This window comes from Phalacrocorax aristotelis, chromosome 1 (assembly GCF_949628215.1).
Source record: "Phalacrocorax aristotelis chromosome 1, bGulAri2.1, whole genome shotgun sequence".
Classification (NCBI taxonomy): domain Eukaryota; kingdom Metazoa; phylum Chordata; class Aves; order Suliformes; family Phalacrocoracidae; genus Phalacrocorax; species Phalacrocorax aristotelis.
The window spans coordinates 105841440-105864027 of NC_134276.1; the positions used below are offsets into that span (position 1 = coordinate 105841440).

At 40.3% G+C, this 22588-nt stretch overlaps 1 protein-coding gene across 4 annotated transcripts in view; it reads left to right on the forward strand.

Moving 5' to 3' along the window:
* Positions 1-22588, forward strand: part of APP (amyloid beta precursor protein) — a 225120-nt gene that overhangs the window by 117366 nt on the left and 85166 nt on the right. For 2 of the 4 annotated variants that reach the window (XM_075101477.1, XM_075101486.1), the window contains exons 6-7: positions 11002-11204; positions 21453-21620. In XM_075101477.1, coding sequence (XP_074957578.1) covers positions 11002-11204; positions 21453-21620 — 371 coding nt within the window. The remainder of the gene's footprint in view (positions 1-11001; positions 11205-21452; positions 21621-22588) is intronic. The other 2 variants (XM_075101493.1, XM_075101500.1) reach the window with 1 other exon arrangement.

The following is a 22588-nucleotide window of genomic DNA, read 5'->3' on the forward strand; positions in this document are numbered from 1 at the left end:
CATCACTAAATTGGTATTTTAGAGAAACTGAATTCATTTGGGGAGATGGTGTGTAAGGTGTTCTGATTACTGCAATATAGTATTTCAGCTAATTGGTCAGAAGTTCATACTTGGTTTTTGTAGTAGAACTGTTCTGAAGTAGAAAAAAGTGCTTTATACCTGTTCTAAAGCACTATTAACAGTACGGCTTATCTAAGAACTTCTGTGATTTTTATAAGTATTTTAATGTTAAAATCTAATTGCTTTTCTTTATAAATTAAACTAAGGCATTACCAAACTGTAGGCATAATGTTACTGCTTATGTTGAATGTTTGTCCTATTTGCATATAAAATATGCTATTAACACATTTTACGTTGTACATTCTTACATTAATTGGGTTTGTCTCTCATTTTGGCTGTTACTTTAATATTTGGGTAGTTCATGATACATTATTAATAACATTTTTTTTCCTTTTTCATGTGGAGGATATTAAAATAAAATTCAGAAAGCATAGAAACACCAGAGCATTAATGAATCTAGAAAGGCTGGTAAGTGTCGGATTTCTTCTTAGGACAAGTAAAGTTGGAACGGAATTGATGAAACAGCGCATTGCTTTGAGAGGTAATTACAGCGATGCTGAGCTGGCAAATCCAATCATCATTTGAGTATAAAGCATTAACTGAAGTGATGGATGAGGCTATGGGTGGAGAGAATTAATCTAATTGAGGAAGTGATGAGTAGAAGATAGCCAGGCTTTCATGACCCCTGATGAAAGTGGTTTGCTAGCTGTGCAGGCTACCTATCTGACTTAAGTGGGTGTTGAGCTCGTTTCAGGAGGTTAATGGCATCAAACTTGCACATTTAGTGGAAGGTTGACTTGCAGAGAAGGGTTACGTTTTCTTGACCTCACAAAAACAGAGCCATCGGCTGCTGTGTTTTCCTGAATAGGCAAAAAGTTTATAAGCAAAAATTTTGTCACTTGTGACGATTGAAATGTGAGAGGAAAAGGTTCCCCATACATGTTCGTGTAGTAATTGGCTCAAGAAACCCTTCTGATATGTCTGCAAGATGTTCTGAGAAGTTCTTGCAACGTCGTGATATACAGACCCCATTTCAAGCGCTGTACTATTTATAATTCATGAAGAAAATAGGAAGTGAGAAATTTACAGCTGTTTTTCAACACGTACTGTCACACCAACACGACTGTGTGCCTGTGAATGCACAGCTGGATATCCTTCCATGAAGTTATCCAGCAGTTCTGCCCTGTTTTACCTTTCAGTGATATTTGTGGTCTGTACTAGAAATAAAAGCGCAGCATTGGGGTGGATTGTGGAAATTTTAAGAATTCCACCTCTTGTGAGGTTTTGATATTAACAGCACAGTGAAGTAAAGTATTTTCTGTAGTAAGTACTTTTTCTCCTTTGCCTTCTAACAAAGGCTACACACTTCAAATACATGGATGAAACAGCAAAAACATATAGGGTTTTTTTTTTTTCCTGGCAGAAAAGGTTTCTAATCTTGAATGCAAACGTTTTGGCTTTGGTTACATGATGACAGGCCATTTCTTCACATGAGATCTCTGTTTTGATCACTGCTGATGGAAAAACAAACAAAACAAAACACTCAAATTGTGACCTGAGCAGAGAAGAAAAGGTTAAAACGGTAAAATGTTGACCTGAAGAACTGGATCTGTGCATGCTGCTTGGCTTGGCATGCTGTAGCCACCAGAAAAAGCTTGGTACAAAAGGCGCCCCTTTTTCTTCTGGCCACATGGGTGGAGATAATCTGCTCTGCAAAAGTCCTGGCCTCTTGCAGCTGCTGCTAGTGGCAGCTGTATTTAAAAAGCTTAAGATGGCGCATTGTCTGAAAAATGTTATTCGACGTCTTACATTGGACATCCAGAGTTATTACATGCTTCTGGTATTTTTTTGTTTGCTTTCCCAATTGCAAAACGAAGTTAATCTTCCATTTTTACCCTGTTATTGTTGTGTGAGGGTACCAAGACGATTAATTCCACAAACAGGGCAAGTACTTAGTTTGGAACAGAAATCACGCGGTCTGCCTGAGACAAGCTGTAGGATAGCAGGATGGACAAAGCGACACTGAATAGTCCATTCTGAGTACAGCAGAAGTTTTGTGGAAACAAACGTGTTGTAACATCCAGATTTTTCGGCTTGTTCTCAAGCTGGCTGAAATAGGGCTGAGCAGGCGACCTTTGCTCTGCCCTCTTCCTCGCATTTGGCCTGAATGCATTTTTGATATCAGGATTTTTAATTTCATATTTATTCAGTGTCATCAGGCTCACAGAGCCTGATTTTGTGTGTTTGCAGGTACATTTACTTTTCTAGTTTTTAAAACTAGCAAAAATAATCGAAGTGAGGAAGAATAGGGGTTACTCTGTCCTCTAAAAATGACATACTTCTTGCTGAATCCTCCATCTTCCAGAGGAAACTGCCAGAACAGTAACACCAGCAAAGGCTTTGTTTCAGAGAGAAAACTAGGTCGGTTTTGAAAAAATATTCTTGCACATCAGTCAACAGGTACCTTCTGCAAATGCACAAGATCAAATGTTACATGCTACCTCATATACCCGTCTTTTTAGGCAGGTCAGCTGTGGAAAGAAAGTTCTGACAGTATAAAGTGTACCTTCTTGTTTAATTATGGGGGAAAAGATAAATGTATCTGTCAGAGGCAGTAGGGCAAGGAATGTGTGTTTGGTTTTTATAAATGTCCTATTTAAAAATTAATTAAAAGATTTTTAGTGCAACTTTTCTTGTTTCCTATCAAAATTAATGAAACTAGGCACACTTTTATATTGTTTTTGTATAAAAGGTTAAAAGCATACAGTAAGTGGAGAGAGACAGTCTGAAGCACATAATTCAGTTGTTTGATAAGGTCTAAGAACTCAAGAGGTCTATGTGACACTTACTGAAATAGCTGTTTTAATATTTTTTTTTCTACTAGGAAATGTGAAAATAAATATAATTGCAACCTCTTCAGTAAAGAAAAAAAAAAAAGGAAAGTAATTAGAAGTGACAAAATGAATATCAGAAAAATGCTAGGCAATATGAATTGCTCATCCTGACTTGTGCAATGCAAGTTGCTCATTTGAGTTCTTAAAAGTTTAACTGTCTCTTAATAGGTGTTTATATGTGGCGGAATATTACATTATTTCTACTTACTGTAAGATTCTTGATTTGCTAACCTAGTATAATCCAATCGTGAAGAAAATAACCAAGGCAGTTTTTAAGCAGTTTCTGCTTCTGTGGTCACTTAACAGACAGACCGGAAACATTATTGTGGAGGTACTTTGGGGGTCAGACTTTCAATTCTGTAAATCACTGTAACTTTCTAGACTTTGATGCCAATAAGTCATTTAAAAGATCAGCTACATAGACCGGAGGTCTGGTATAACCCTTTTCTTTCCTGGCTCTGTGCCTAATCTCACGACTGCAATGCAGTTTAATTCTTGCCCTGCTGTCTGGTTCACCTCCATACTGCAGGAAAATAGATGTTTTTGGTATAACCCTCTAATCCTAGACTATCAAGGTGAATGCTGAAATCTTAATTTCACACTTGGTTTTGACTTGCTTTCCTCTTTTCTACCCCATGCAAAATTACTTTGGTAGTTCTTGTTTAAATTTACTACCTTGGGTACTCAGTTTCACATAGTTAGCATATTCACCTTAGCCTTGGAGTTGGCTAGTGTACCAAAGCCAAAGTTAAATAACAGAAGGTACAGTGAGGTGAGTGTTCATGGGCCAAAGTACACTGTTGCCGTAGATTTTAGCTTTAAGTACTTCCTGTGTTGACTTACATGTTTAATTAGCAACATCATTCAGAGGAGCGTGGTGGTGGGATCAAACCCGGTTCCTGAGAAATCTCATCCTTCATTCAGAAGAACTTTTTCTAGCATGCAAGGTTTGGAAAAAACTGTTTGGTGGAAAATACCCAGGCCTCTGATGTGCAGGTTTGTTGAGGAGGAGTTTGGTTCCTTGCCTATTAGCTTTCTGATTTGCTTTTAACCAAAAGCCTGGTAATGAGGCTGTCTCAAACGCACTCGTCTTCTTGTTTGGATTCCAAGTATGTGTCCTAGTCTTGTAATTTGCTTTGTGTTTCTGTTTTGTGTTTTCTTTAAAGGCTTTAACTCTTAAGGCATGTAGAGATTCACAGTTGGATCAGTCCATTTCTACTCCCACAGTTAAAGTACTTTGTGCTGTGGTGCTTTCATGCCCACAGGATTTAATATGTATCGGTGGTCATCATTAATCTTTTGCTGGAAGCAAAGCTAGACCCAGGCTGAATACTTGACAAGACAGTCCCATCGCAAGTTTCCTGGAGTTCGTTTGGGGGAGCTGTAGAGGCTATAAGAGGGGTGGGGTTTTTTGTGCTTTCAGGGACCTGAGGCACAAGATGGTGGAAACTGGGGTGGTGGCACCCACGGAAGTAAAAGTTATGGATGCATGTATTACCATCAGCGTGGCCTGTTAGGCTGAAAGAGCCCAGGCTGCAAGGTACATGCAGCAATTGATGCTTCTATGTTAACTCCCACAGCTGTCTAGAGCCAACATATACGGCCTTGCTCTCTTAGGCAGATGGCGGCTTGTTGCTACTGCTGATTCGGTTCCTCTCCTGGAATTAGCTTTCCCCCAGCTCTTTGCTTAGGCGTGGTAGCTGGTAAAAACCACAGTCCAGATGGAATCTATTTGCAATAAAGTACAGTTGCAAAGTGTAGCGAATGCTAATGTTTTCAGATATTAAAACATCTCTCTTGAACACCTTTTCATTCTTTTTTACCCACTGATGGAGTAGATGTTTCTATTCGTGTTACTTGGCAAAATCACGGTTTAAATACATCTAAATGATTGAGCGTTTATTGCAGACAAGCGTGAGCCGTTTCCCAAAACCATTAATTAGTCCATAGTTATTTGTTATCCTAAATGGAAAGCTTTGCCATGTCTTTGTCTGAAGTGAATAGTTGCAGACAGAAACCTCCTCTTAAAACATAGCTTATGCTGCAGCCCCATGAGTTCAGAAGTGCCGTTAGAAAGAAAACTCATTGTTCTTGTCATCTGTGTTCTGCCTCTGTCCCTGTTGCAGGTTATTGGGATACAGAAAGGGAACTTTCACTTACTGATGTTTTCGTATTTCTTGAACATGAAGAGGTAGCATAGTTCGCTTTCCTTCGCTTTTCACTTCAGTTTTATCTTAACAAAGTAACAGGACAATGCATGCTTCTGAGCGGGGTGAATAAATAATACATTGGTGCCAGGTCTTAGTGCAGGGATGGATTGAGAAAAGGAACTTGTTAGATATTACAGATCCACTGCTTGTAATGACGTGCTTAGGTGCATGCTAGCAGGAGCTGTACAGTGGTATGTGTTTTAAAACCAGAAGTATGTCCATTGGAGTGGTCCGTATGTTTCTGTCGGACTCAGTGGAACCGGTTACCTCTTAAGGCTGTCTGGAACCCCAGTGTGTCTGAGGCATCAGAAATATAGCTGAAACCACCAAACTCCAGATACCCTGTTTCACCACACACGGGAGTGTGGATGATTTGTATTGATGACCCAGTGTGCAACTTGGATGCTCAAGGACGCATAAGTTCCATTACAGGGGGAATGGATTTTAATAACCCATACGGGAGGATGTTGAAGTGGAAGGTTCAAAGCCATGATGACCTCTGTGTCCACCATAAAAGGAAAGTGCCAGCCCTCTTTGCCAGGAGTGTCCACTGACAGGAGATAGAGATATACTAATGTTTGGGGGGGGGGGGGGGGGGGGGAGGGGAGGGGGTTTGCAAGTTTTTCAAAACTGCATTCAAGCCTAACAGTTTACCTCTGTTGTTTACTGCTGAACTGTCAAATTCAGATGATGTTGATAATATGGCTTTACAAATCTGTGAATTTACCAGTGTATCACGTAAATTTTTTGAGCAGCCTTTGAAAAATCCTGTCACCAGCACCATGAAGCTAAGGTGGAATGTCAACAATTTCTTGTAAACAAGACACTGCAGTCTGTGGCATTGACAAATCCCTGGCTGGGGCGGTATCAAGGGGGAATATACAGAAAAAGCTGTTAAGGTGTCGTGGTTTAACCCCAGTCGGCAACCAATCACCGCACAGCTGCTTGCTCACCCTCCCCCCGGTGGGTGGGGGAGAGAATCTGAAGAGCAAATGTAAGAAAACTCATGGGTTGAGATAAGAGCAGTTTAACGATTGAAATAATAATAACAAAGTAATGAAAAGGAAAAAAACCAAAACAAACAAAAAAAGAACAAAACCCAGGGAAAACAAATTATACAACTGCTCACCACCCAGCCCGCCCCCAAGCAGCGATCGCTGGCCCCTGGCCAACTCCCCCCAGTTTATATGCTGAGCATGATGTCATATGGTGTGGGATATCCTTTTGTCAGTTGGGGTCAGCTGTCCCAGCCATGCCCCCTCCCAGCTTCTTGTGCACCTGGCAGGGCATGGGAAGCTGAAAAGTCCTTGATTTAGTATAAGCACTGCTTAGCAACAACTAAAACATCACTGTGTTATCACATTATTATAACGTAAAATCAAAAACACAGTGCTATACCAGCTCCTAGGAAGAAAATGAACTCTATCCCAGCTGAAACCAGGGCACCAAGGTATCATGGTTCCAGCAGATAGAAGACTGAGTTGTACTTGTTTACCAAAGAAGGTAAAATGTAATAATAATACCAGGAAGTAAGCACATCTGGTATTATTATTAAATAAAACTCCAGACTTCTGACAAAAATATAAGTATCCACATTCATTGGCAGTAAACCTTTGTTTGAAAACGGTGGATTTAAACTGATTACTGTGATGAAAGGTGTGCAAAAGTTAGATCACTGTGGTGGTGCTAACTGAGAAATGTGAATGGTACCAGAGCATTTAGCATGACAGGGAGAAACTGCTCTATACACTGTGCAAGAGAGAGGGATTTGTCTCTGTTGGAAGAGTTGATGGTTTTTTCCACACATTGAAGTATAAGTTCATTCCTTCTGTTGTTCTGTATTGTCCCTCTCACACGCATGCTCTTTGAAGAGGAGCCAGGGTGATAACAGCGGTTGAATCCAAGGAAACACAACCAAGCATAATTTTTCATGTTTCTTACAAGACGTGGTACCTTTTCTAATACTAAGAATATATGAAGTCCACCCGCTGTCTTCATTTGCAACAGAAGCACATCAAGATGTAGCATCGCTTGTATTAAACCTGTGTCTTGGAGCATCATGCTCGAAGTCCCCTGATTACTGACAAATACTGGGGCATCTCCTGCTCCCCCCTGGCTCCTGAGGAGTGCTGCTAAGGCGTTGCATGGTATTGTTGCTTTTCTCACATCTTTCGTAACTGTGGCCTCTGAGAACGCACGGTCATCATCTGCACTGCTGAGCGTGGTTACTGTAATTGACTCTTAGCAGCGCATGACTTAGTGGGTAGCCTTGATATCTAATGTGAAACTGTTGCTGTTGTTACTGATAGGCCTTGCTAGGATACGTCCCTACCTGTTGTGTGTTCGTGCCATTTGGTTTGTGATACTGTGCAGTATAGCTGAGCGTGATTAAACCACCAGAACAATGTCAGTCCACTTAGTTTCTGTTACGTGGCTTCATTGAAGAAGAAACCTTTTAAGAGAGCATAAAGCACTTCATCTGCCCATCCCCTTCCCTTTGGAAGACAGTACCAATAGGGGAAGAGACTAACTCATCTTTGTATAAATAAAGTAGACAATTGGGAAAATATTACTTCTAGAGAAAGCCTGGAGTGCTTCTTTAGAACCTGAGTGTAGTGTCACACTTCTGTACAATGAGAGTTTTTAAAACATGATTAGAAGGTCTCTTCCCTATTAAGCCCAATTTCAGGCATCTTAATTCTATAAGTATATAGCAATGTTCGCAATTCCATTTAGGTATCTAAATCTCAGGCAAAACCACTTCTATTTTCACTGCTCCTTTTTCTTGAAACTTACAATAAAATACAATCCTCTGAAATACTACCTTTGTGATTGAGTCTTGCAGAATATGTTGCTAGCAGAAATATTGTTTTTCTCAGAGTGATCAAAATAGTACAAGGAATATTCTAGTACCTTTCTGTGCAAGCTTTCTAGAATACTTTCAGGAGCCTGATCCAGTAAAATGTTGTGGACTTCCATCACTTCTGGCATTTTTTACCTTCTCACATGTCTAGTTCTTCAGCAAGCAGCAAGTCGTGAATGGGATGCAGGTGGAGGCTACCTTTAAACGTTTACTTTCTTGTAAGTTATTGGAGAGGAAACAAGGGCCCACTGTAATCCTGGGCATAGCCAACCAGTACACACAGAGAATTGTCATCTTTCATCCTGCCCCCTTCACCATCACACCCCTAAAAGGATGGGGTGGGGGGAAGGAGGAAAAGAAAAAACAAACCCAACAAAACCTTGGCTTTGATGCTGAGAATTTCCCGGCAAAATACTGTGGACTGACATAGCTGGGTTGATTGCTTTTGTGTAGCTAAAAACAGATGGATATTGGATGCACGCATACAAATTATTTTTGAAGTGGCTTTCCATGTGACTAATTGACTTTCCTTTGTTGGTTTCATTAGGTTGTTTTTGTTGTCCTTTTTTAACTTTATGAGCTTGCCAATATCCGAGAGTGATCATTCATGTGAAAGGAAGAGGAAAAATAATTGCACTATTTTTGCAGCATGCTGTGTTTGTAGCTTAGGTGAGAGAGAGACGGAGAGCAGCTTTCTTTAATGTTGAAAGGCATATGGTGTCTGATGCTCGTGATCAAAACCTGCATGTCTTATATTCAGCATGCCTAGTTTAAATGTCTGTAGTTAGCCAAAAATAGAAGCTTCTTAATGTGGGGATGGGAAACAGATACTGGACTTACAAAGCCACCTCAGTCTTGCAGTTGAAAAGTGATGGTGTATGTATAGCATTTACTTCATGCTCTTAAAGAGGTGAAATACTTGATAAGAAAAATAAAAAGAGAAGAAACCTGTTGTTCAGAAAGGAGTTAGTAAAAATGAAGTAGAATTTTTTGGACATACTGGATTTAGAATGGCAGTAGAAAACCACACAGTGCAGATGGTGAAATTTGTAAGCCAGTTCTTTGAAATCAAGAAACTAAAAGAAGCAGCCAGTGATTTTGTGCTCCTTTTTCAGTCTTTCTCCCGTGTGAATGGAAACAGGTCATCTCTTATCCAGGTTCCTCTGCAAGTTGGCTGTTACCGCATCCACTGGTATATCCTGCCTGGGCGTGAAAGCTTCATTATTCCTTTAAGTCTCCCTTGTGTTTCTGGAGGCCAAATATTTTGGGGAGAAAGGAACAAGAGATTCATTCTTGTTTTTATAGAGACTGAACTTTCTCCTAGTAGAGTCAGGCTTGTGACGTACAAGATTTTTATCAATAAATTTTTTTACTTCTTAATACCCTCTAAGAAAGATTGTACTGTCCTCCTTTTTGTTCTGAATGCAGTCTCAAAACTGTAATGGGCAACCTATAATAAAAATGAAATATTATGGACTTGGTCTCTGAAATGAGGTGAAGGAGAAAAGTTGCTAAGTTCACATAAAAGGCTGTTCAAGTATATGCGATGCTGTGAAAAAGATGCAAAACCACTTGTGTATGAAGGTGACAGAAAGGCACTGCATGTTTGAATATTTAAAGATAATTTACTCACTAGTAGTGAATTTCAAGTAGAAGATCAGATTAACAAACCTGAGACCTTGCTACAGCTGGGCACTGAGTGAGGAAGCCTTTCAAAAACAACAGTAGCAACTCATAGTACGCTCATACATGTTTTGGCTTATTGCCTGTGTATCATTCAGAATTAAGAGTGATCCCAGAAAATTCTTGACATATTAAGCCACCACATGCATTTGATAGTCAACTGCAGTATTCCCTCCTATCATCCAAGACTGATTAAATCCTGAGGATTTTAGGCAGCTATATAAATATAAAGCATAATAATGGATAACAATGTTTAGCCCAGTAGTTTGGGGTTTCTTTGTGAGCATAGGGGTGCTTGTGCTGCTGTCCTAATACACGTTGGTACTACAGGTCTTGTATGGAGGCGTTACAGATCAGCTGCACAGCTGTGTTGGCAGTGCAGAGCACCTGAGCTGAGCTTGCTGTGCTGAATGGCTGTGTGCGTTGGGCAAGATGGCAGCCTCACCAGCAAAACCATGTGGCTTTCACCTCTCCATTAGTGCTGCTGTCACACAGAAGACCAAAACTGGGTCCTCTCCTTCTCTGGGTGTTAGATCCTGAAAGGCAGTGTCGTGGCCACTGTCTGCTTTCAGGTGCCAGAAGGAGATAAAACCACAAAGACAAAAACTATCAGTAGTCAGCTAAACAAGAGTTGCAGCATTACATGTCGACAATCTCTGCCCTGTCCTTCATAGAAACAGACAGCTGAGTGCACAATTCGTGTAGAAGCAGCTTTTCTGTTCACAACACTATAACAACAGAACAAAAAACTCAGCAGTCAGTGTAGGCAATTCCAGGTCAGTTCAACACTTGGTAGGCTTCTATGAACAGTATGCAAGTTAGTCCACAGCAAGCCTCTGAGTAGGTTGTCTCCTGGGTGAGACAATCCCAAGGAACTCTCTCATTTCCATGTCGATATGAACTGAGTGCATTTTGAGCTAATTTGAGCTTCTTTCAAAATAAAAATTGAATTGTTGATGGCAGCGTGGAGGAAGCATGTTTGGAGTGTTATTCAGCTGTCAAAATATGGTATTGATGATGGGGGTTCTTTCTCCATTCCTTTGCAAAAGGAGGAGCTCCAGTCTGGCATCTTGCTAGTTTTCTCACTGCATTGCTAATGTTGACTCTTTTTTTGGCTTTTTAGCATTTCTGATTTCTTACTCGTCGGGACATTCCAGAGTCCCTGATTCTTTCTTTTTTATTTAAAGGGGAGGGAGATGGAGAAACTGGTAACTTACGGTGTTTCTGAATAAAATGTTCTCTCTTGTTGAGATAATTTTGTTGCTGATACATCATTATTTTCTTCATTTAGTGATGATAAGGTAGTAGAAGAACAACCAGAGGAAGACGAGGAGTTAACCGTTGTAGAAGATGAAGATGCTGATGACGATGATGATGATGGTGATGAAATTGAAGAAGAGACAGAGGAAGAGTATGAGGAGGCAACTGAAAGAACGACCAGTATTGCAACCACTACCACCACAACTACAGAGTCTGTGGAAGAGGTTGTCAGAGGTAAATTCATGGGCATTTAACTCGGGGCTGGAAAACTGATCCGGCTGCTTTGCATGTTTGCCCTTTACAACAAAAAAATGTTCCAAACAGCAAAACATCCTAAGTTGTAGCATTGTCATGTTTTGGCTTCTGTAACTTGCACATTGAATCCCCTCCCCTTTCCCATTACAAATAGCCTTTGCAGATGCCTGTCTATGAAGTGTGGTCGTTGCATGTGATGAGGATGGAAGCAGAAAGGTTGATTTTATTTTAAGGTAACATCAAATAAAATTTTGACTGCCATAGGTAGCAAATAGCACAGGAAAAGTCTGTGTGAGGGTTGTCGTGTGCGTGTGTTGCAAAAGGGTAAGGAATATCAATTCAAAGCAGGAGGTAGCACTAGCTGGTTTGGTCTCTTCTATTAACAGTAGTGATTAGTCATTTTGTGTGATTTTTGTTAGTTACCTATTTCCAGTATGTCTCCATGAGCTAGTAATTCAGTAAAATTAGATTAATTTAGAAATAATTATGCAGAAAAGTGAACCTAACTGATGAGTTGTACTGGGGGGGGGAGAATGAAGTAGAAATGCATTGCCCAAAAAAGAAAACATGGAGTGAGAAAGAACTCTTAGTTTCTAAAATTTGTTTTCATTGTATTTTGCAGTTATTAACCACATTGCATTTTAAACTTTGAATTTTACCCTAGTCCCTGGGCAACATAGGAACATAAGGTTTTTAAATGCCACATTTCTCCTAGGATACGTATTTGTATGAATTATCCTTATATTTCTGTTTTAATAAGTACAATTCCATATGGTGTCTCAGTAGGACAGATGCTGGTTTTCCTACAGTGCTTAGGTGCTGCAGGTAATGGCAGAAAATAAGATTAGAGGCTACAGTTGGAAAAAAAAAGGAGTTGGGACACGCAGGAGGCAGAGCAAAAATGGGAGCGAATGGGGCAGCCATGAAACAAGGCAGAAAACATCTTGCCTGGCTTCCTTCCTCCCCCCTTGCTTTCCCACCCCGTGCCTCTGGGGATGCTTGGGACTGAAGTGCCAGCGGAGTACCCCATTTTGCATGTGGCAGCGTCCTTTTCTCTTGAACCATGGTGCCAGAGTCTGGCAGAGCAGGTACGGAGCAGAGGGCTGCTGGCTGTGATTCATAATGTGTGCTGGGGGCAGAAGGGTCCCCAGGGGATACTTTGGAAAAAAACAGTTACTCCAGTCTATGTGTAGATAAGCTCGCTAGTCAAAAGCACTAAGGCTTTGCTAAAATCACTTGCAAATGTTTCTTTCTAAGGCTGGCAACACAGTCTTGTGTGTTTCTGTCTTATATAATTGCGTTGAGTGTTTTGCTCAGTTATAGAGAGTCATTTCAGTGAGGAGGGGCAGGAGGAGATTATGCTTAAATCTTTAAACCAATTAAATATATTTCCATATTTGAGCTTTTACCACCTGGGGATAAAACGCCCTTGCTGGTAAATGAATATTGAGAGAGAGGAAAAAAAAAAAAGAACACTTGACTTTAATGGGATTTTGGATGAGTGGAAATGAGGACAAATTAGGTAGAGCGTGTTTCTTTACTGAGGTTGACATTTCAAAGAGGTTGAGATGTTTAGCCGTCAGGAAAATAGTGTGTAATAATCCAAATGTAAAATACAAAAGAGATGAGGCAAAGTATTGAAGCCACCTTTTAAAAATCCTTTAGAAATGTATACACTTGCTAGCTGACAATGAAATGCTATTGTCCTGTTTATCTCAAGTCTAAAATGTCCTACCTTGGGTGACTATGAGTAAAATGTGTTGCTGCAGGTGAGGTGAGGGCAATCTGTTACCAATACAAGTTTCCAGTGCAGTTCTGCCACAGCCCTTTGGGCTTTCTGACCTCCAGCCGTCCTGGGGTTTGGAGGGTGTCGAGACTGTCCCTGGGTGTGTTTAACTGCTATCTGACAAAGCTGCATTATGCAAAATGCTTGCCCATTTGTGAATGTACATGTGTCCAAATAACTTAAAGTCTTGGCCCTTGCTATACTTCCCTTGCTGCACTTGAGAGAAAGCTTCCTACAGGGCCCCTGTCCTCCTGATGGAGCCACCACATCCAGCATAGGAGCTTCTGTGGTGAGCATCAGCTGTTGTCTTGCTGTTGCAAACAGAAAAGTTTGTCACTGTCAGTGCAAATGAAAGAGGCAGAGGTGCCTTGTAGACAATGTATGTATTAAGAAGTGGTCTATCCCATGGAGACACCTTGAAAGCCTTTCCAGATGGGGTTATGTGTTGGAGCTTCATTCTCGTGGACATGAGCTCTGCTCAGGCTATTTTTCCCAAGCATTACTAAGTGCCGTTCAAATACTGTATCCTAGGATGCTCTTCACAGACACTTTACAGCCAGTTTTATGTATGCTTTATGAAGCTGTAACTAATATTATGTCATTAGCATTAAAGAGCACAGAGAGTGGGTTTGTCCAATTTGAGAGGAGTTGCTTTTCATATGTGAAGCCAACAGAGCAACTGTTCTAAAACTGTAAATTAGGATCTAATTGTGGGCTGGTACTGAGCCCTTTCTCCCCCAAATCAACAGAATGATTGCTGTCAACCATAAATAATTGGAAAGTATAAATGTAATGTTATACTTTAAAGACACTTGAGCTACTGTAGAATCAATTCGTCAGGCAATTTTATTTCTATGCATATTTTAATGAATCGTGATCAACATAGCAATAGCACAACTACTTGCAAACTTACTTCAAGTGAAAAGGAAGTTAGTCTTTCCTAGAGAATGGGAGAGGCCAGAAGGACAGTCTTTTCATTCAGTTTCTGCAGCTATCACATTTTTATAAGCTAGTGGTTATTCAGAAATGTGAATCAGTTTTTCCTAGCACAGGACTTTCCAGTATTTACTTTCCTGCCTTTTATGAAGGACCATCTCTACTCTCAGTTCATATGGAGTGGGGCAGCAAACCCAGTTTAAACTTGAGATATGTACTTATTGGAGTTCAGATGTTAAAACCAGCCGATTGTGGGTCTGACGTTGCAGGGATGCAAAGATTGAAACTAATGTCAGGTCAACATTTTTCACCTTTGGTCTCTGGGAGATGTTATCACTGAATTTGTAGTGACGAAAGTGTGGCTCATTCATGAAGCCCTGCAGGAAAACTGTGGCTTGTGACTTTTGGCTCTGTATGGAGCACGGGAGGTGATTCTCTGCTGGCCAGGATTTAAGCAAGGGAGCGGTTTGATTTCTGCTGTCATTGTCGCAGCATCTGGGGTGTTGCAGAGCTGCTCCCAGGGCAGCCAGGCTCCAGGTGATTCTTCCAGCGCGTGACCAAAGCAAGCAGAATTGCTGCTCCCCTGTCACATACAGTTGTTTTGTGATTTTGTTTCTGCTCTCCTTCAGCACAGTAGGTGACAAGAAAGATCAGTCTCTCTCGGCGTACAACAAAGAATAAGCAATTTCAGCTTAGTGCTTCCCGTCAACATAGCAGTCAATCAGGTCTCATTTGAAGGAGAGCAGCGGGGTCAGCGCAGCAGCCCGGCAGAAAACACTTGGCAGCTTCTTCGCGTCCCTATAAGCAGATGCAGGGGATTCAGCAGCATAAGCTTGACCTGCCTCGTCTAGCATATAATGTTGCCCTTTAGCAATTCGTTTTGCTTTCTCTAATTCAGCTGGATTTCTTTAAACAGTTAGGAAAGAATTTAAGCACTGCTGCTTGACGTGACATTTTAACTGTGTTTACAATCTAGAGTTGCAAGCGAGAAGACCATATGCTGGTTTCCTAGCAAGAGAAAAGTAGCCTGATGTTTGTATGGTACCTCAGCTTTATTGATCTAGCATGGGTTTTTTTGCTGAAGGTTTTTATGTCTAAAAGACTTTAAATCCATTCAGTGACAGCTACCATCTATTCCAAGGCAAGCAAGCTTAACCCTGATCACTAGACCTATCAGCTGTAAATTTTGACGTAATATTAGTGGCAAATGCTAGATTAATTGGGCTTTTTTTTACCCTCCATATCTTTGCCTCACTTTCTTCTTTGAAAGGTTATTATCTTTCTTTTTAAGTAGTAGTTCCTTCTTGTTCTTCTTTTGCTTCAAGACTTCAGTATGCTGTAGTGGGCAAGTGATAATGTGGGGTTGTATTCCATATTAACAAAACATCAACAGGTTGCTGTATGAATAGTAGGCAGACATTATGCTTACTGGATTTTTGTAAGGAGATCTTCATTAAGAATGATAATCTACTCTAACCCATGAATAAGAGCTGATAAAATTAACCTAATGGATTTGCATTAAAATAACTGATAGCTTTTAATTAGATATTATAATTTAAAGCACAGCTATTCCACCGTTATATAATACCTTAAGATATGTTGCAATTGGAAGAAATCTTTTTTATTATCTAGTAATCTTCTTGATGAAAAAGCAATATATTATTACTGTTTTGGGTCAAGGGCAAAAGTGCTGAAATACTAAACACAGTAATAGCGTTGTTTTACGTAGGGTTGGAGGGTTGACAGTCGTTTCATTTGAAATACATTCTGCTGAAGAAAACCCCCAAGAATCTGCTTCCCTAGAGAAAATGCCATTTTATTATGTTGAAGAAATTGAGTATTTTGTTTTGCTGTGTAAAAAGATTGGAATGCACTTTTGGGCTAATCCTCATATTCACTGTCTTGCCGTGTTAGCATAATCATGATGTTATGTGGAAATGATACCTTTTCTAAAATGCACATAAATTAATGCAATTTTACTGACCTACGAATAAAATCAAGCTGGGCTTTTTGTTTGGGTCCTGGCTATCAGTAGTAACTATATGGCACCTTGGTTCAAAATGTAGTTGTGCACAAGTGAATAGAAAACGTATTTTCACATACTTGTTCTACTTTAGAAGTGTAAGACTTTGTATTCTAGCCAAGTATACAATTAAATTTTTTTCCTATTCCGAATATCCCCCTCAGTAGCTTAAGAATAAACATTAGAGAGAGAGAAATCCAATCTTAATTGCACAGGATGGAAATTACTATTTTAGGGTATTTAATAGTTTTAGAAGAGCTGTTCTTCAGCATTGTGTTTAGAAGTCATAATTTTGCTTTTTTCTTTTAACTTCCTCTGTACAAAGTATTTCAGCAATTGTGTAGATTGTGCACCAACTTTATTCCTAGAGTATGTGCCAGCTTCACAGCTGTCCTCTCCTAATTCCAAAAAGCTCTTCTGAAATCAGCTTTTGTCTTTGAATACTCAAACTAAAATTTGGCTGCGTCTTCTGACCATATATTCAGAATGAGAAAGCTTTGTTTCAGTGAAATTTTCTTTAAATATTCCCTTTTGATGAATTCATTGAGCAAAATAGTATTGTGCCTTTTTGGAACAGGAGCAGTATAACTAAAAGAAAAACAGAGTGCGTTTACTCCTGTCTAATTTTTCTCAGTTAGTTAAAAAATGGAGACTGATATAGATAGATATGTATTAATATCCTCAAACTATAGCTCTCAGTTCCTGAAGGCACAGAAGCCAAAATTACTCCAGTTGTAATATTATATATACTAGCACATGATAAAGTGGAGCATATACCTAATGATATACATTTGAGCGGTATATTCCTTTGGCCTCCTGTGCATTAGTCGATTACTCTGTTCTTCAGTGAAATATGAACGGTACAATACAAGATTGTGATCCTGTATACTTATGCAGCTAAGTGTTTTGGGTCCTTGCTTAAGACTTGTTCAGGTCCTACGTGATAATGATACACAGTTTGAACTGACAGCGACATAGACAAAGCAAACACATACCAGTGCTAGTGAGCTGGTTTATACCACCGGTATTTGTATGTACTTGACAACAACAACTTCGAACTTGAAGGGCTGGTAGTGTAGAGAGTGTCATCGATACAATATATTTTCAACTACCAAGGCTACATTAAAGAACTTGTAGTATTTATAAGCCAGCGTGATGGTATCTTTATACTGTAGTATTAAGGTAAGGATGTTTTTCAGAGGTGTAAACTAAACACAGGACCCCAACGACCCAGAGAGGTTAGAGTTGGCATTCTAATTCCTCCTGTTTGTCCTTTTTTTCCTTAGCTTTCTTCAAATTTAATTTCTGGTTTAAGGTTTGTGACTGACTGTACCAGCATTTAAATTAGCTTGGTTCTCATGATCATGTACGTAAGTTCAAATCCTGAAGAAAATACTGAGTAACCTTGATGTTAACATCAATAAAAGTATGTAAATGTAGCTTTAACTTCCCCCCACCCCCCATTAGAAGTTTAAATTTTATTTCAGATTCCTCAGTTGAAAATGTTGGTGTTCACAGAGTAAGTGTTAGTCTCAAGTGGAAAAAAAAAAAGCATGGAGTTGAGTTTTTGAAATAAAGCAATTATAATTTCACTTTGATTTAAAATCAGTTTTCTTCAAGGAACAGAAAAAAAAAAACAATTTATATGGTAATGAAAAATTTTAAAATGCCATTCAGAACCATACTTTATATCTCCCTCTGTAAAAACTGATCATCAAAAGTATCCAAAATGTTTGCATATAAATTCTAATTAGCTCTACTTACAGCATTTTTGTAAATGAGTGTTTATAGAAGTATTTTGTATAAAGCCACTATAAATCAATGCCCACATACTTGAAGGCTGTGTATTTCCTAGGGTGCTGAAGTCTGTGCTTTTCAAAGGAAAAATAACATAGTCAGTGCCGATGTTCAGTGTAACTGATTAGTTTTCAGTGTATCAATTTATTAATTTAAAAGCAAATCAGAAAGCTTTGCCAGGGCACTGTCCTCCAGGGAATGATCTACCTGCTTGGTTAGAAACAACTCTTTTTGCAATGAGAGGCTGGAATATGTAGAAGCAGCTTGGAATGAGGAAAGTTGAATTATACTTTCCTGATTATCTCAAAAATAAATTGCCATGTCTAAGGTTTTGGAAAAGGAGGGTATTGGCAACTGTAATCTTTGGCTTAGAGGACAGAGAAGGTAGAGACATTTTACTATGGAAGAAGGATGGTTTGAAAACTGTAAGCGTCTGAAAACAGAATTTAGACTGCTTATGAACCTGGGTTGTGGCAAGGGCTTATCATCTTCAATTTTATCCAGTTTCATGGAGCCCAAGGCAAAAATACATCCTTGGAGGAGGGAGAGTGAGCAAGTTCCCTAAACAAAGCAAAGCTCACTGTTAATGCTGTACTGGTTACAAATTATTTGTGGTAGCAAGTCAAATAGAATTACACAGTGGCGAAAAGTAACTCATCTTTTAATCAGTTTTCAGCAACAAGATTAATAAGAAAGACAGCTTTTAATTTTTTGATGAATCATTTAGCAGCGTATGCTCCCTGCCTACTGCTAATATCTGTGAAAATAACGTAGCTCATCCATCATAGGCATTAATTGCTACACTTGGTAGCAGTGGAAGGGGAAATGGTATTTGGATTAACAGCCCAGGGAAACCTGTTGAATTTCTCATCTCTGCACTCCATCCCCCATCTTCTCAGATGAAGTGGTACAGCTGAGGATGAAATGTGGTAGCTTTTTTCTTTAAGGACAAGTGATGGGAAAATGGAGAGGCATGGGAGGAGCAATTGGCCCACGAACAGGGGCAATGGGGACCATTTTCCAGGCATTGAAGTTGGTTTGAAAATGCAGGGGTGAGGGGACGCTACTCTGAGCCCTCCACAGAGAACAGGCAGTGGTGGACAGTGGTGTGGTACCCTGGGAGAGGGATGACAGCAGCAAGAAGTTTCCTAGACTGGACCAACAACATGCTTCCCTCAAAGACAGCAGTCATGAAACAGTAACCCAGAGCATTTTTTCCTTCTTGCTAGATGTTTATTTAGGTCATAAGCTGTTTGACCATTTCTCTCTGCGATGAAATAATTACCATTTAGGTCTTAGCAGTAGCAGTACAGTTGGGCGTGCGGAGTAGGGGGAAGGATGTCTCCCCACTGCCCTGCACTGTCACCGCCAGCCTGGTGGGAGATGACAAGTCAGGCAAGAGGCAGGTCCCTGGCCACAACACTAGGCTGCAGTGCTTCAGGCTCGCTCATTTTAATATGTTACCCTGTGGTTTCCTGAACGCTTGTTCAAGTGCATCTTCATGTGTATAAACGACCTTAGTGTCCAAAGAGCTAATTCCTTGTTGTCACTGGCATCGGTTATTTGATGGGTAATTACTTTTGCTTTTGCATATGCAAAAAAAAATCTCTGCTGCTCTTTCTGTGAGAGAGGTGCCTATAGAAAATTTCAGGTTAAATCTGTGAACCGTTCCCATCCTGATAACACAGTGCAAAATTAAATAAATCAGACTTTATTAGCAGAACTAGGATTTTGAGGGAAACCTAGAAGGCGCTTACTGTGTGGGTGGAGGTCAGCCCATAGTCAATATTAACTAGGAAAGACTGAGTTGTTGAGACCTTTGTGTTTTTTGAAATGACATATCCTGTCAGCAAAAATTCTCTTGATTATACCTGTCTCTCTAATGTCAGAGTCACTATTCATTTTTAATTGACATGTGGCAGCTCTTCCAAGGCTGTGCAAAGTTAGCTTTGTGTGAAGATTAGACTGTATAATTGGATGGCGGAGCTGGATTTGATTTTAAAATAAACCAGAAGAAGCACTTGTATACTAAATGTGGTCTATAATTAATCATATGGTAGTATATAATTAATTGTAATTAATGTGTTGTACAATTAAATATACTTAATTTGGGGTGTTTTTTTTTTTTTAGTAAAAAAAAAACTGGTGTTCCTTCACACTCTTCTGTTCTTCTCCCCCTAATTGCTTGGTACAGAATTGCGACATTTGCAGCCCATACTTGATGGTTGCATGCACTTGGATCTGTTTCTTTTAGACCAAATGTATGCTCCCTAAAATTGGTTCTTGATGTTATTTATAGTTCTGATGTGTGAATATGTTAAGCACATGTAAAATTAGACCTATGTTATATATTTAAGGAAACGTAGGTATACACCGACTGCCAATGGCAATTGGACAGAAAATTGGTTTATAAATAGCAGTGCTCCTGGGTGGGGGGTGAAACGATGGATCAGGACAGAGTCGTCTGAAAGATGGAATTATTTGTAGCCAACACCTGCGTGGTGTTGAGTGGCGGGGAGCATTTTCAGTGCTGATGCACTGATATTCATACCTTTAAACCCTTAGGGATCTGCCTTCCACAAAATTCAAATATATGCAGAGAATTTAGAAGCCTCTAGTTGAACATACCGGTTTGTCTGCCGCTGCAGTGCGTGGGATGAAAGCAAATGAGGGGCGTATTGGTGTTTAACGTTGTGTAGGTTTGAAACGACGTACGGCGCACGTTGAAAGATGAAACTGTTTTTGTCTGTTTGGAACATTATTGGTAAAGGGCTATACGTTTACGTGTGTAATTGGCTGAATTCCAAATTGCAGGCAGAATTTGCTTTGTCTTCCTTTAATTCGTGTGGTTTGGTTCTTCCCGCAGGTTTTCATGGGTTGCAGGATGTAGGCAGAGGCTGTGGCAGCTCACAATGAACACAAACCATTTTAATTTTTTTCCTGTATATATTCACTGGGGATGAGATTTCCTCCCATGGATGGCTTAAAGCTATGGCAGTAATTTTATATATGTGAGCCCTCAAACTGTGAATTAAAAACCCTGTGCTGCGTGGCTTGCAAGAGGGAGTTTCTGTGACAGTGACTATATATAAATAGGCATCTGAAGAGAATTTGTTTTCCCCTGTAACTCATAAATATTTTGGGTTTGTTTTTTCTTTTGTATAAGCTAGGAAACCTTCTCAATTTAGGCAGGGAGGGGGTATATAGCTGAAAAACAACAAGAAAAAATGTGACTCCTGCTTTCAGGTGTTCCTCTTCCAGACAGGTACTAAGTGGGCTGCTTGGGCAGGAATCTGCCTGGGGGCATTGGCAGACCCTGCGGACAGCCAAATGGTTGTACCCCTCTGGCTTGGAAGCAGATGAAACTTCATGCTTGTACCATTGCCACCATGCTGGAGCTTGTTTCAGGGCAACACCCCTTAGTGCGTGTGGATAAAGTAGCTAAAAACATAAAAGTGTAGGCAGGCCAAGGAGACTTAGTGGCACAAATCTGAGACAGTTCAAAATTTACCGTCATTGTCTCTGGGGTGGTTCTCCAGGGAAGGGTTTCCTGTTCCCCAAAGTATCTCCTTAGTGCATCTCCTTCCTCGCTCATGTGCGCGGACATTGAGAGGCACCTAATTAAGAAACCGAGACAGTACCATTTACATGCTAAATGTGGTTCCTCCGGGTCTCCTGTGACTAGAGGTGTGCTCTGAGCAAGCCGAGACTGGCCCCTGCCGCGCGATGATCTCCCGCTGGTACTTTGACGTGGCCGAAGGAAAGTGCGCGCCCTTCTTTTACGGCGGCTGCGGTGGGAACCGGAACAACTTTGACTCGGAGGAGTACTGCATGGCGGTCTGTGGCAGCGTCAGTAAGTGCCCCTCCACACCTCCCGCCTCTTGGGAGCGGGCCTGGGCTCACACTAACCCCCGGCCGCGGTCTGTCCAGCTCCTCCGCTCACTGCTAGGACCTCTCTCTAACCCAGCATGGTAGTGGGTGACTTCTTGGTGCTGTAGACGGGGGTCCGTAAGTAGGTAGCTAAAAGCCTAACGCTTCTTAGACGAGGCCTTCGCACTCAGCTTCTCTTAATTTTCTGTCAAACCGTACTGACATTTTGTGTGTCTCTGTGTATGCATGTTTTGTGAAGAAACCACAAACTTCAGGGAAGCGTCAGGTAAGTTTAAAAATAGCTCATAGTTTGTACAATGTATTTTCATGTATTATTTCTGACCTTTTTTAATCAAAGCAATATAAGCTCCTTATAATACCAGAATATTTATTTCCAACCTCAGAACAACTGATTCTTTTTGTTTGTTTGTTTTTAGTTTGATTGAATACTTTGTGTGTGTTTGCAATGAGAAGGGGAGAAATGGCTTTTGATTTTTAGGTTTCCCTTAGGGCCACAACGCACATGGATGTGAATCACCTCCTACTTACTTTCTTTAACACGGCATTTATTTTAATGTTCATTTTCCATGAAGAAAGAGCATTCTCACTGTAATTTAGGGTTGAGAAGGATGGCTTTCTCCATCACAGGGTATTGAATCAGATGCTGGATTTATCAGCTGTGTTATGGTTCAGGAGCCTCTGCTATGCTCCCTTCCCAACTGCCTTGCCTGCACGTACGCTCAGGAGAGTATTGGCTTCCATTTACATCTGAAACATCAAAGAGTGAGTATGTGTCTCACTGTCCTGCCTGCTTACAGAGCATGAAGCAGGATGTTAGGGCTGCTTTTAGTAAAATATTTCCCAAACTGCATCTTGGAATATTTGCAATATGTAGAAGGCGTAAAAATGCACACAAACATGGACATCAAGGTGTGCTATGTGTGTCATGGA